Source organism: Salvia splendens, chromosome 5, assembly GCF_004379255.2.
Source record: "Salvia splendens isolate huo1 chromosome 5, SspV2, whole genome shotgun sequence".
Classification (NCBI taxonomy): Eukaryota; Viridiplantae; Streptophyta; class Magnoliopsida; order Lamiales; family Lamiaceae; genus Salvia; species Salvia splendens.
Window position 1 is genome coordinate 39,376,299 of NC_056036.1, and position 13,597 is coordinate 39,389,895.

Genomic DNA, 13,597 nt, shown 5'->3' on the forward strand with positions numbered 1-13,597 from the left:
ACCAGGAAAGTCGTGCACTGTCTCGTGCATCCTCATCAGGGCCTGGCAATCCACAGCAGTCGGCTTTCGCAAATATGTGCTGCTATAAGCCTCGCCTCCACAACTCCCCTACAAAAATTCTTCAGGCACTCGCGGCCAGTTGTCTCCCCGACGTGAAGGTACTCGTCGAACATGTCCGCCGTGGTGCCGTAGGCCAACTGCCGGAGCGCAACCGTGCACTTCTTCAACGGCGTAAGTCCGGGTCTGCCGATGAAATATTCCCGATACTGGAAGTATTCATCACGTGCTTCCAACGTTTGGACAATGCTGAGAAAAAGATGAATGCGGCGGTGAAAAATCGTCGTGCCCCACCGTGGTTGCTCGTCAAAATAGTCTGCGAACAGACGTTGGTGAGCTACGTCGTGCTCGCGGCGAACAAACGTCCGACGTCGAATCGGCCTCGGGATCTGCACCGCCTGGACCTGCTCCGCCGCTTTACGCTCATGCTCCATTTCGGCCAAGCATTCCGCCGCAGCCTCATGAACGCAATCAAATAAGGCCCGAGTAATGCCCCCCGAGGTACTCCAGTCGTCGCCGGGTCTCATTTTTTTAGTGAGAAAGATTGAGAGAGAAATATTGGTGTGTGGGGAAAGTGAGAGATGGGAGTGAAAATTTGGTGTTGAAAATGGAATGAGAAATGGGGTTTAAATAGATAAAAAATTCAAAAAAAAAAGAAAACGCGTTGCAACGTCGGCGTGACCCGTAGTGGGGCGGACGATACCGCGGACGATGCGTGTTCCGACGCTATCGTCCGCTGACGATGTATAGGACGCGGATGGCTATAGTGGCGGACGATAGCCCGCCCAATGCATTGTGGATGCTCTTAATAATTGTCCACTTTGGTTTCGGCACGAGTTTTAAGAAATGTTAAGGAATTTAAGTTGAAAAAGTTAGTGAAATATCAGTCTTACTTTTATATATTACATAGTTATATAATAAATTGTGAGTAGAATGAATTAGTAGAATGTGAATCGTGAGATATACTTACTATTTATGGTAAAAAGTGAAAATGAATAATTAATGGAGGATGGACTAAAATAGTAAAAGTGGACAATTAATCGGTGGATAGAGAGGGAGTATATAAATTTCAATAGTAATTTAATAATTCTTGTTCTTTTTTTCTAATTGTTTTAACTGTTCACAATCATTTGCATATGCAAAAGCTATAACAAATTAATACAACCACCAGTTGGTTCAAATAATAGTAGAAACAATATACGCCGACTTGGAATGAAGCAATGATGTAATTAAGGTATTGAAAATAAAGATCAATGCATTGTATTCCTAAATTTAGTTGAGTCGTAGAAACCGGTGAAGTTTTGAGATTGGTGAACCAATCATAATTCTACCAAAACTACAATTCTATGCAAATAAAACGAGGCAAAATATTAAGAAATCACGTTTGTGTATTGTGGAGATGTGATTAATTTGCTTGGTTTATACGTAACGCATGCTTCGATAACTAACAGGCAGAAATATTTATTTGTCTTTCTACTGATAAAATTACATTAATTCATACGGTGGCTTTGGTTTATACGCTAAGTTGATTGGTCTATATTTTGCAATTCTTAATGATCTTTAATTCTTTATTAATACAAAGTTTATAAATAGTGATATCTTGTCATTATTCCATATTCATCTAGTACATATACATTAATGCATTACAAATCAGTATATGAAAAGGTTTTTAATTAAACATTACAAAACGCTCTTAATAATTAAAAAAATAAAATAAAAAAGTGGTACTTAATGCGTAAGTAACTGTATTTGCAATGTAAATTAATTGTAATGGAGAAAATAAAATTTTCACCCCTTTCCATAATTTGAACTTTGGTCTGTATTTATCACCAAGGAAGATGTATATACCCATCTTAAATAGTAGCACAGTCTAAAAATAATTTTTATAATAATCATTTGAATGATCCCTTAACATATGTATATATCACTTTGCCTAAGCCTGCCTAATTAGAATCAACAGTTTTAATCATACTCTTTGGCACTGAGATGGTTTGGAGTACCTAAACTCATGCAAAAATTAATAATCACGCTAGAGTCGTTTAATTAATAGTGATGGCTACATAATTTAAAACGAATTATGTAAACAGAATTTAATGCTGTCACATGTGATCAATGAATCAAGTGAGCTTGCTGAGGAAGTAAAGTGAGTATAATTAAATCGATGGTCTTTTGAGTATTGGGTGAAGCCTTGTCTGCTGTTTTTGATCAATTTAATGATTGACAAATGATGGTTTAGCCTCTAAAATGTATTATCACAGTAATTGTAGACTTTTAAGTTTATTCGTCATTTGTTTCTTTGTTTCTTTTATAATACTACCATATTATAAATAAAATAGTACTAGTAATTAATTTAAAATTAGAAACCTCTATTTATATATACAGTATACACTAACTAATATCACCAATCTTGTTAATCTGTCAAATATATTTAAACTGTTTTGCAGCATTTTTGTGATACAAAATGATTTTTTTGGGTGAAGATAGTAAAATGATTTTTTTGGGTGAAGATAGTATAAAATGATTTTTGAATGTTAAGTTGTTTCAGTTTAAAGCTTTTTTGAATAAATCGGGCTTAATGGGCTTGAACCGCGGTATTAGTTAGTGGTCTGGGCCTATGAGAACTATTTCAGGAGTATAATAGTGAAATCTAAAATTATACTATATTAATTTGTAGTTCCAAATTACACTATAAAAATATAATGTGCATATAAATAGATAATAAGTGAAAACATGCATTACATTTTTAAAGTATACTACTGCATATATTTATAATATTCACAATTTAATAACAAACTATTATTATTATTATTATTAATAAATTTATATACAATTGGAATGGTTTGAGTTAGAATTTATGAGTATTATGTGCATTTATCTTTATTCTATTTAGAAATATTTCAAAAAATGCATTAAAGTTTTAAAAATAATAAAAAAGATAAACTTACCCACATCCAAGCGTTGACGACCACGCCACTAACTAGCGTTGCCCTTGACCACCGCATTTCCACAACATCCATTCTTTTTTGTCGTGATCTGAGCATGATGTTGGCGTTGACATGCTCAATAAAAGAATCGAGCATGACGTCTACGTTGCGCGATGCTATGAAAAACATATCATGCAGTCATTGCGCGCTCTTCAACCAATAGTGAGTCATGCTTTAATTTTTAATCTATACGATGATCTCTTACATCTATAAACAAATATCTCCATCCTCACTACAATTTCATCAATTAGTACTAATAATTAATAATCTTATTTTTTTTTCATGTTGGTCGGAGCATAAAATTTCTAAAACCTAAAACAACTGCAAGACATCAATGTAAATAGAAAATTAATTTGAAAGGGAATCATGGATATCAACGATTCAACATCATGATTCAAGAGTCTTTATAACGAGTCCCATTTCAATATATTTATTTCATTTATTTATGTGATTACTTAGACAACCAGACAGATATTGATATTTGTCTCCCTCGTCAAAGTAAGTAAATAAATGCAGGCATGTAGTCTTGCTATCCAAGTAACATCAGGGCTGTCTTATTTGAAGGGTCGTTAATGGAAAACTTGCAACTTGCAATCAACCCCTATCTTGACTCTTCGTGCTTCCAAACCAACTTGTTTAGGCCCATACTATTCAATTATATCTCATTTTCTACCATTTCAAATATATTAAAAAACGAACTAAAATATCCACCGATACATATTATTCAACTACTCTTTCCCATCTAGGTTTTGACGTTTTACACCATATAGAATCTATATAGCCTCAAAATGTGTTTCTAAAAAAACTCAAAAATCATATCGTCATAAGGGTATAAAATGGTAAACTAAAAGCTTAACCGATGAAATTCAACACGAAAAATCCTGAATTACAACGCCTTAAGTAAAAAGAGTTTGGGTAAAGAGTAGTAAAGCTGGGAAAGGAAAAAGAATTCCTTATGGTTTTTACCCCCTTCCCTTATGAGTTATGACTGACTGTATGTAGTAATATTTGAGTAAATCTTCCATGGTATGTATGTCCAATCATGTTAGGTTGTCAGCTTCACACATACTTCTCATCACAACCAACTAACTATTCTTCTCTTCATTTCCTCAAACCTCTTGAAACACCATTCAAACATGATTTTGTCTGCACAAGTTTACAAAGTAAGCATCATCAGTTTGATGGCCTGAACTCAAGAATTCAAAAACATTTGAAGTAAACACAATCCAATCAAATGATCACCAATGTATACCTTGCTCCTATAAGATTTTATGATGGCCATCAGAAGCTCGTCCCCTGCTATATGCCTCACACGTTGAATCATTTCGTGCCTTGTTACCTTCTGCTTCTGCAAAAATCAAAGAGATGTTAAAAAAAAACAGCCTTCATCGATGCAAGAAATCACTCATTTTTATGAAATCATGTATACCCGGTAATCACTGTGAAACTTAGAAATGGATTCAATGGCATCACTAGGCAAGAACTTGGTCAGTGTTGCAATGAGGGTGGGGAACGGCATCCAATCCGATTTCGGAACTCTGGGAGTCTGCAAATGCCTCTGCTTTTCTGCAATCAAAACAGTATATTTATGAGTAAACATACAATCAAGAAACTCAAATACAACAAAAACATACTACAAAAGAAATCCGCACCTCTGTGATTAGGTGATGCTTTGAAAGTGAGCACGTATTCGGGCAAGATGTGAGTGTTCATACGCGAACTCCACACAATGTATTTTCGAGGAGAGGCTAAATCATCAACGCCGGAATCAAACTCTTCACTACTCGGATTGTATTGATCTGAGCCACCCAAAACAGCCTCCATTTTCCCCATTATCACTCGGCAAAGCAACATGTGCATTAGGCCATCTTCATCAGCAATAGCCAACGGCAAACTGAACTCAAACAAAACGCACTCACATTAACATTGACATTAACTAATCCAAACTCACAAAGCCAAAACCAACAAAAACTAGGGTTACCTTTCAACAGGTTGATTAACTGGGGAGAGATGAACACCATATCCGTGACTCCCATTGGTCGCAGGAAGGCAGAAACCATGAGAGAGAATCGCATTAATCTCACTCTTGGAACCTCCAAACCAAGCGTATTTCACATTGGGATCTCCGTTGCACTTCATCCCAACCGCCTTCGAGTATATACAGAAAGATTGAAGCTTTGCTCTGCTACCGAAGCTCGAGAAATCAATCCGATGAATCCCCTCAATTTTGGCATCGAATCCACTCCTGCCCAAGCTAGACACAAAGTTTTTCGTAATTATCCCATAAATCTCCTCCCCACCGCCATTTCCGACGGAATATCCGATCTTGTTTTCGCCGCCGGAAACGCCGCTCTCGCAGTCGGAGGGGCAAGAATCGCCGTTGAATACATCACTATTTGAATTTACAGCGTCTGAATCCTGAAGAAGATCTTCAAAGAGCGTCAATTTTTGGCCCCTCTTTTCAGCTGAAACGTGATTCGATCCGGAAACCAAATTGCCATCATTTTTTTCGCTGCACATCGCGACAAAAGTTTGTTTGCTTGACGACACTCAGAGAAAATTCGAAGAAGGTAGGAAAACTAGAATTTGCTAATCGATTTGAAAAGGTCCAATCTTCAAAACAAGTCAGCAAACTAAAAAATTAAAACTAGCTGGAATACGGCCATAGCACAACTCTGAAAACGACACCTAAAAAATCGTTACGAAGAAGAAACGAAGCAAACAATCGACGAGGAAAGCTGTAGAATTAAAGAACAGAATGGATTCCTACAGAAAAGAAAGACTATATCTCAAAGGAATCAATCCCTCAAGAAAGATTCGACAAGTAAGCAAACCATTTAGCAAGATTAAATTTTTAAAAGACTAAAACAGCGTAAAAGAGGTGAAGAATTCAAAAGCCCATTTGGCAAGAAGCAAACTTTAGCAGAAAGTCACAGATCAAAGTGCAAAGACTTTGGCGTATATTAAGAAACAAAGGTTTCTTGGAGAAGAGGTTTGTAATGCAATTCAGTGGGAAAACGAAAACATACTATAAAAAGAGGCAACGGAAAACACCGCCTCTGGTTTTAGTGTGTGTTGTGGCGTGCGTGAGTCAATTTTTTTTTATACGTATTTGGTTTGGGCAGTCAGTTTTGAGGGAGCCGGTGGTTTTGAAGCTTAAGGTGGTCGGCCAGATCATATCTTACACGATGGGGTAATATATATATAGAGCGTGGTGTTTGAAATGGCGATTTTGCCCTTTGACCTTATCTAGCAAGTGGTGGACAATCAGAACACGTACATACAGGGTTTGGGGTTCGAGGTTCATGTACGAATATTCAGGGGCGTTTACGTTATTTGCAAGTAAAATTTTGTTGGGTTTGTTTGTTGAGTGGAATCCAAGTTTAGGGTCATAATTAATGTGTTTACTATATTATTAAATTGTATAAACTGATTAGAATTTTCACAAGGATTTGAACAATATTTGGTTAACATATTAAACGTACAATCAAGTGCGGTACTTATTTTTATGATTTATCAATACTAAAAAGTTAAAGAAAGAGTTAAATAGGGATATACTATATATTAAAATGTGAGTTAAAATTATTACAACTTTTTTCCTTAAAACAAGTCTATATATCTGGAAAAGAAAAGTATGTAATTAGTGACGGACAGAGTATTAAGTTATACTTATAAGTTAATTGAGTTACTAATCATTGTGATTAAAATATACTCCATTAATTAACAGAATTAGAATTCGTAATCTTTCAACTATGACTATGAGTCACGTGAATTTGAGTTTTTGACATAATACAGAATGGTCTTGGGGAAGAGTTCGTTAAACAAGTATTACTATAATTTATCTTTTGGAAAATTGTAATTGCCTAAACGCAATTTATTAAATGTGCATACATATGTATCGGAGAGATAGAGGGAGAAAATGAGATTGTAATTTTTATTAATATTATGTTAATGAAATAAGCCAATTTAAGTGTTTGGAAAAGAAGTATTGATTTTTATTTTTAATTTTATTTTTCTAAAGGAGTAATTTTTATTCATTGCTCTCACCTAACTTGCGCTTGTGATGCCTGTGTGACCACAGGGGGTCAAATATAGTATATTTTGTGTTTTTTTATGGAGTAATTTCCATAAACGATGAATTACTGTAACCTACTATTACTATTTTCTTCATGCACTCATTTAATTTATTTTATTTCGGGATGATGAATATCTTCTTAATGAAGAAAATCTAAAGGTCCATTTTAGAAGAACGAAGAAATGTTATATGATAAAATCAAAACAATATAGGAAAAATCGGAAAAGTATAAAAAAAATGTAAAATATTTTTTCCCACGACCTTTTGATTTTTGTTCACGAGATGTGTAAAATTATTTGTCGACTTTGATATAATATACACGAAAACGGTAAAACATGCAAAATGTGGATGGAGTAGGTCAAAAAAAGAGTATGATTCGGAAATGACGTGTGTGGATATACGTATAATTAAAGGTGATCACATTTTCTACAACTCTTCAATTATTTATGCGAAAAATAGGACATATGCTACTTGCACGATCGCAAAACTTTGTGCCAAAGAAATGAATAAATATAGAAGAAATAAAAAAAGAAAAAATCATTAAGCAACTGAAGCAACTAGAGTCTAGAGGTGTCTACACATAGAGAGTTTAATTAATTCAGAATATAATAATTGCTGCAAAATTATACTCCAAATTTTTTTTAAATTATTCCTTTTATGAAGATTTTAGATACCGTATGAAAACTCGCCACACATTGGATTTGATTTGATTTGTTTGCAGTACTTTGACGATTTGTTATCTTTTTATATGTTTAATTTGACAATTTGTCATCTTGTTTGGAGTATATGTTTAATTTTACAATTTGTCATTTTGTATTTTATAATTTCTCATTTTAAATTTGATTAGGAGTGATATTTATCTTCCTATGGGTTTAATTTGATATTACATCTTAATTTTTATTGTACATTTTAGTTCTTCTATAGCTAAATGGAACAGTGTAGTAAATTTTAAAACTATAGGGACAAACGATCCTCATCTATAATCAAATGTGGTCAATTCATTGGATCATTTCTTCTTTCCTTTGTTATTTCATTCTTTTATTTGGGGTTTTATTTATCTCTGCAGTATCAACATACACGACAAATACAAAATCATCATATTTCAGAGAAAAAAAACTATGGTAGTTTTGTTAAGTGTGAATATTTGAAACACATTAGTAGCATGTTTTTGGCTAAAGTATTAATCTCACATCAGATGGGCTTTGGGACTGTGACTGTAAACCATGTATCTTCTAAAATAAAAGTGAAGGTTTTATACTCAACCCGTTCTATGTTAATAGAGTCATTTTTTTATTTTAGAAAATTTCAAGTTAACTGAGTCATTTCTATTTTTGCCAACAAATAATTTCCTTTTTTACTTCTAAAGCTAAAAAAAGTGTGCCGATAAAATGAGTGGGGTCAAGAAAAGTACAAAAGTATCCTCTATGACTTAGGTCATCCACAATAGGAATAGCCCAGCAATAGCTCAGCCATAGCCTAGCCACAAACTCCTCCTGCCACATCATTAACACTAAAAATCCTCCTGTCACATCATCAAAACAAGCAAATAGCTCAGCCATAGTCTAGCCACATCACTCAAAATTATACTCTCTTTGTCCCATTAGAAATGAAACGTTTTCCTTTGTGGTCTAACTGCCGCCCATCGAGACTGGAGCACACCAAAAGCGCGCTCCATGTCCTTGCGCGCCGACTCCTGCCGTGCCGCAAAGTAGGCCTTCCTCTCATCTGATGCGCATCGGATCGTCTTCACAAAGACGGGCCACCTAGGGTATATCCCATCCACCAAGTAATAGCCCATATCATGCCGGTTGCCGTTGGCGACAAAACTGATGGCCGAACCGACACCCTGGCACTGCTCGTTGAAAAGTGGCGACGAGTTGAGGACGTTGAGGTCGTTGTTCGAATCGGCTATCCTAAAATACGCATGCCAAATCCGCAGCCGGTAATCAGCTACGGCCTCGAGGATCATTGTAGGATTCTTCCCCTTGTAGCCGGTCGTGTAGAACCCCTTCCAGGAAGCGGGACAGTTTTTCCACTCCCAATGCATACAATCTATGCTGTCTAACATCCCCGGGAACCCATGCTGTTCCCCGTGCATCCGCAAAAGATCCTGGCAATCTTCGGGGGTAGGGCTTCGAAGGTACTGATCACTGAATATTTCAATCACGCCCAGACAAAAATACTTCATACATTCAAGGGCAGTCGTCTCACCGATGTGGAGGTACTCGTCCCACATGTCTGCCGTGCCGCCGTAGGCCAACTGCCGGATTGCCGCAGTGCACTTTTGAATAGGTGTGTGGCCGGGTCTGCCAGCCGCATCTTGCCTGAAGCGGAAATACAGATATCGATGCTCCAAAGTGTTAACAATACGCATAAACAGGGCCCTGCTCATCCTAAAACGACGCCTGAAATGGTTGGCGTTGAACCGCGGCTCCTGTGCGAAGTAGTCTTCGTATAGGCGCTGATGTGCAGCTACGTGATAACGATCAATCACTTCTCGGCGGTGGACCACTGGGCGAGGTCGAGGTACCGCCGGCTGCAAGGCCCTCTGCACCCATCGATCAATCTCACGGTTCGTATAGGCCTCTAGCGCTTCGTTCATTATACGATCGTACTCCTCAGCATCCCCACCACTACTACCACCGGCGTTACTCATTTCTCGGTGTTGATCTTGTACAGAAATTAAGATAGAGAGAGTACTCGTTAAAACAAGTGGTGCGAATGAAAATGACGTGCAAATCGCGTATATATAGTGTTTCGATAATAAAAAAAAATAAAAAATTCCGCTCGGCGGTGCGCTAGGCGATCCGAGCGCCGAGTGGATCGCCCAGCGCACCGCCTAGCGCCGCGAAACCGCCGAGCGCTCGACGGTTTTTAATTCTGAAATCCGCTGGGCGGTTGCAATGGACCGCCTAGAGCAGGCGCTCGGCTAGGCGGTGCGCTAGGCGCCATTGCGGATGGCCTTAGGCATTTAAGTCCGAATATCAAAATTGGAAAGACAAAAAACATGCAAATATCAAAATTCAGAGACCGCAAATGATATTTTAAAAATCCGAGGACTGTATACGTGCAAACAAAAAAGTTTAGAGACTACTATTTTTTATAGTTCACCCTATTTAGGCATGCACAAACCGACCCGGCCCGCCGGTTAACTGCCGGTTCGGGCCCGCCGGTTCATGAACCGGAACTGGGCCCGGAACCGGCGGTTTGAACCGGCAGGCGGGTTGAAGGGTCGAAAGGGCCGGTTCAGGTTCGTGAATATCTCGACCCTTGAACCGGCGGTTCAAAACCGGCGGTTCGAACCGCCGGTTCGAAGGGTCGAACAGTGTTTCGTAGGTTAGGGGTTCGTAGGGTTCGCGTAGGGGTTGAGGATAGCCGTTGGAACCGGCGGTTTGCGGGGTAAACCGGCGGTTTGACGGGGTAAACCGGCGGTTCGGGAGCCGGTTTCCGCCGGTTCCGGCCACTTTTCAGAGGCTAGGTCGTAGGGTCAGTGATTAGGCCTGCAAAACCGGTCGTAAACCGCCGGTTTTCGGTCAGAAACCGGCGGTTTTCTGACGCAACCCGTGACCAACCCGCCGGTTTAGGGTTGAACCACCGGTTTCGGCGGTAAACCGGCGGTTTACGGCAGATTTCAAAATTTCAAAATTTTTTTTTTCATCCAATTTTACTCCTATAAATACCCCCACTTCTCCTTCATTATTCCTTGCCTCATTCCTTGAATTTTCGGAATTTCATTCTCAATCTCCATTTCTCTATTCTCTCCTCATTCTCTCTAATTGCGCAAGTTTAATTCTACACTTTCTACTCACTAGTCACTACTATATTTGTTGTGCTCATAATTTACCACTTCTTTTATACGTCTTAATACATATTTCATTCCAAGTCCATATTACTTTTCATTTATCAATATATTCAATATGTCTTCTTCTCGTGGTGGATCGGGACGTGGTGATCGGGGCAAGGGAATAGCCCAAGATCAAAGCACTACGCGTCCCTCAAAATCTCGACGACCTAGTCGTCGAGATGTTATGGAAGAGGTTTCCCGATTGGCAGCCGAACGCATGCAAGTAAGTAATGAAAAATTTGTTTTCCAATTCACATGCACAAAATTTCATTAAATTTTTTTTGCGTTCATACTTTTAACTTCTACGTACATAATATTTGTAGATGGAAGAAGATCAAAGGACCGCCATGCTACTTGCTGAAATGCAACAAGGTGGGGGTAGGGGAGGTCGTTCCCAACAAGATGAGGAGTTCGACGTTACTATATCGTCGGACTCGGACAACAACGAGGATAGATCGCATTCTCGTATTCCTTCTAGCACCGGTGGAAATGAGGAGATGCCTGCTCCCCCTGCACCCGCTAACCCGACAAAAGCTTTGAAATCGGACATTTTTTTCAAACACTACAAGAGGGTCCCGGTGGTGATTCCAAGTCCTCACGATCCGAACTCTCAAGAAGAGACTTCGGACTTTCATGTTTACTGCAACTATTGCGATAAAGTGTACAAATGGACCGCCGGTGGTGGATATGGCACCCTCCGTCGCCATTTAGTGGCAAAGCATCCGGTAGAATGCGGCACTGCCTCTACCCAAAGCCAACTAAACTTCCGGCTCAGGTTCGTCAGGTGCGCCTCTATTTAAATATGAAAAAAAGAATTTTGATGATTCAATGACTAGATGGGCGGCTATGAAGCATATGCCCTTTAATGTTTTTGATGACAAAAGTTTTGAGGTTACTATGCAAAGTGGGTTGAATGTAGCAATCAAAAGAATAGGTAGAATGACCGTGCAACGATCTACCGTTCGGCAGTGCTTGGAGAAAAGGTAGAATTATCATGTTATTTAGTTAACATGGGCCACAGGGTGAACATTTGCTCAGATGTTTGGACGGATTGTTTTAACCGTCATTCATACATGGGTATTACGGTTCACTTTGTGGACAACAGTTGGACTTTGAACAAGCGTTTAATTGGTTTTAGAGAATTTGAAAGTCCACACACTGCACCCGAAATTGCTTCTTTGATTATACAAGTGTTGAATGAGTTTCAGTTATGCAACAAGATATTTTCTATTGGTTTTGATAATGCAACTGCCAACACCGCAAGTATTGCCGATTTGATTGCGGCTTGTACACCGGTAATTGGAGGTAAGTATTTTCATCAAAGATGCATTTGCCATATTTTAAATTTATGTGTACAGGATGCGCTTGAATTATGGCAAAAGCATGTTTCTCCTATTAGAAATGCAGTTAGATTAATCCATCAAAAGCCAGCTATTGGCAAAGCATGGAAGAAATATTGCCATCAAAAGAATGTCAGGTACACGAATTTTACTATGGATGTGTCTCATAGATGGAATTCGACATATGATTGTCTGAATTCTACTTTGACACATAAAGATGCTTTATGTGATTTTTATAGAACTAACCCCTACCGTGATTTATATCTTTCGCATAGTTGTTGGGATAACTGTTTGGCTTTATTTAAATTGTTCAAATATTTCAAAAATGCTACTGTTGAATTGTCGGGTGTTTATTATTGCACTGCTGTTCGTGTTTTGGAGCATTGCATGTACATATCCCTTGGTTTTAAAACTGCAATGAAAAATGCTTCATCTTCTCCCGAGTTAATGTGCGTTTTGTATTGTATGATTGAAAAATGGCTCAAGTATTTCAGTGAGATTCCTAACGTGTTTTTGATTGCAAAAGTATTGGATCCAAAATGGAAATTAGCACGTACCACGAGAATTTTAGATTTTTATTATAACAATTTGAGTTCAATTGATCTTGGTCCCCTTCAAGCAATCCAATCTGATACCAGTGACGAATTTAGAGTCGACCTCTCATAAACCTTTCAAATAAACCTCCCGGACCGGTCAGTTGTGCAACAAAACCTCGAGTTTAACTTGCGTTCTCTCTACACCGAATATGAAACCAAGTATAACACTACTCACCAAGTCAGAAGACCCCCTCCTCCACAACATAACTATGGCTTTGCATTTCAAGCCGATTATGATGACCCCGACGCGCAATCCCAACTAGCCGACCTATACAACTACAGCACCGGCGGAAGGTCCTCAGGTATGGTCAGTGAATTAGATTTATATTTTGAATCACTCTTTTCCTTTGGTGATGAAGGTCCTACTCCTCCCGCCCAAATCGACGTCCTCGATTGGTGGGGAACCCACGAGAAAGATTTTCCCATCCTTGCTTCAATGGCCAAGGAGATTTTTTCTGTTCCGGCTTCCACCGTCGCCGTCGAGTCCGCTTTTAGTGTTGGCTCGCGCGTTTTGGATGAATCAAGAAGTAAGCTCTCGGCGAAAAATATGGAAGCCGTGATGTTACTTGATGATTGGGCCAAATGAGCAATTGGGATACGTAGGCACCTCAACTTAAATTTTTAATTTAAGTTGAGCTCAAGTCATTTTTCTTTTATTTCTTTTTTTTCCCATTAATTCCTACTTTAAAAATATGCAAATA

The 13,597-nt window shown here is 38.4% G+C and overlaps 1 protein-coding gene across 1 annotated transcript; it reads right to left on the reverse strand.

Annotated features, from left to right (window-relative positions):
* Positions 1–3,881: 3,881 nt before the first annotated feature.
* LOC121804846 (probable inactive poly [ADP-ribose] polymerase SRO5) lies at positions 3,882–6,225 on the reverse strand. The gene is made up of 5 exons (XM_042204543.1): positions 5,023–6,225; positions 4,694–4,935; positions 4,471–4,607; positions 4,294–4,389; positions 3,882–4,187 (listed from the first exon to the last, which is right to left on the reverse strand). Exons 1-5 carry the CDS (start codon positions 5,559–5,561, stop codon positions 4,143–4,145), a joined length of 1,059 nt encoding a protein of 352 aa, XP_042060477.1. The 5' UTR covers positions 5,562–6,225; the 3' UTR covers positions 3,882–4,142.
* Between the last annotated feature and the right edge of the window lie 7,372 nt (positions 6,226–13,597).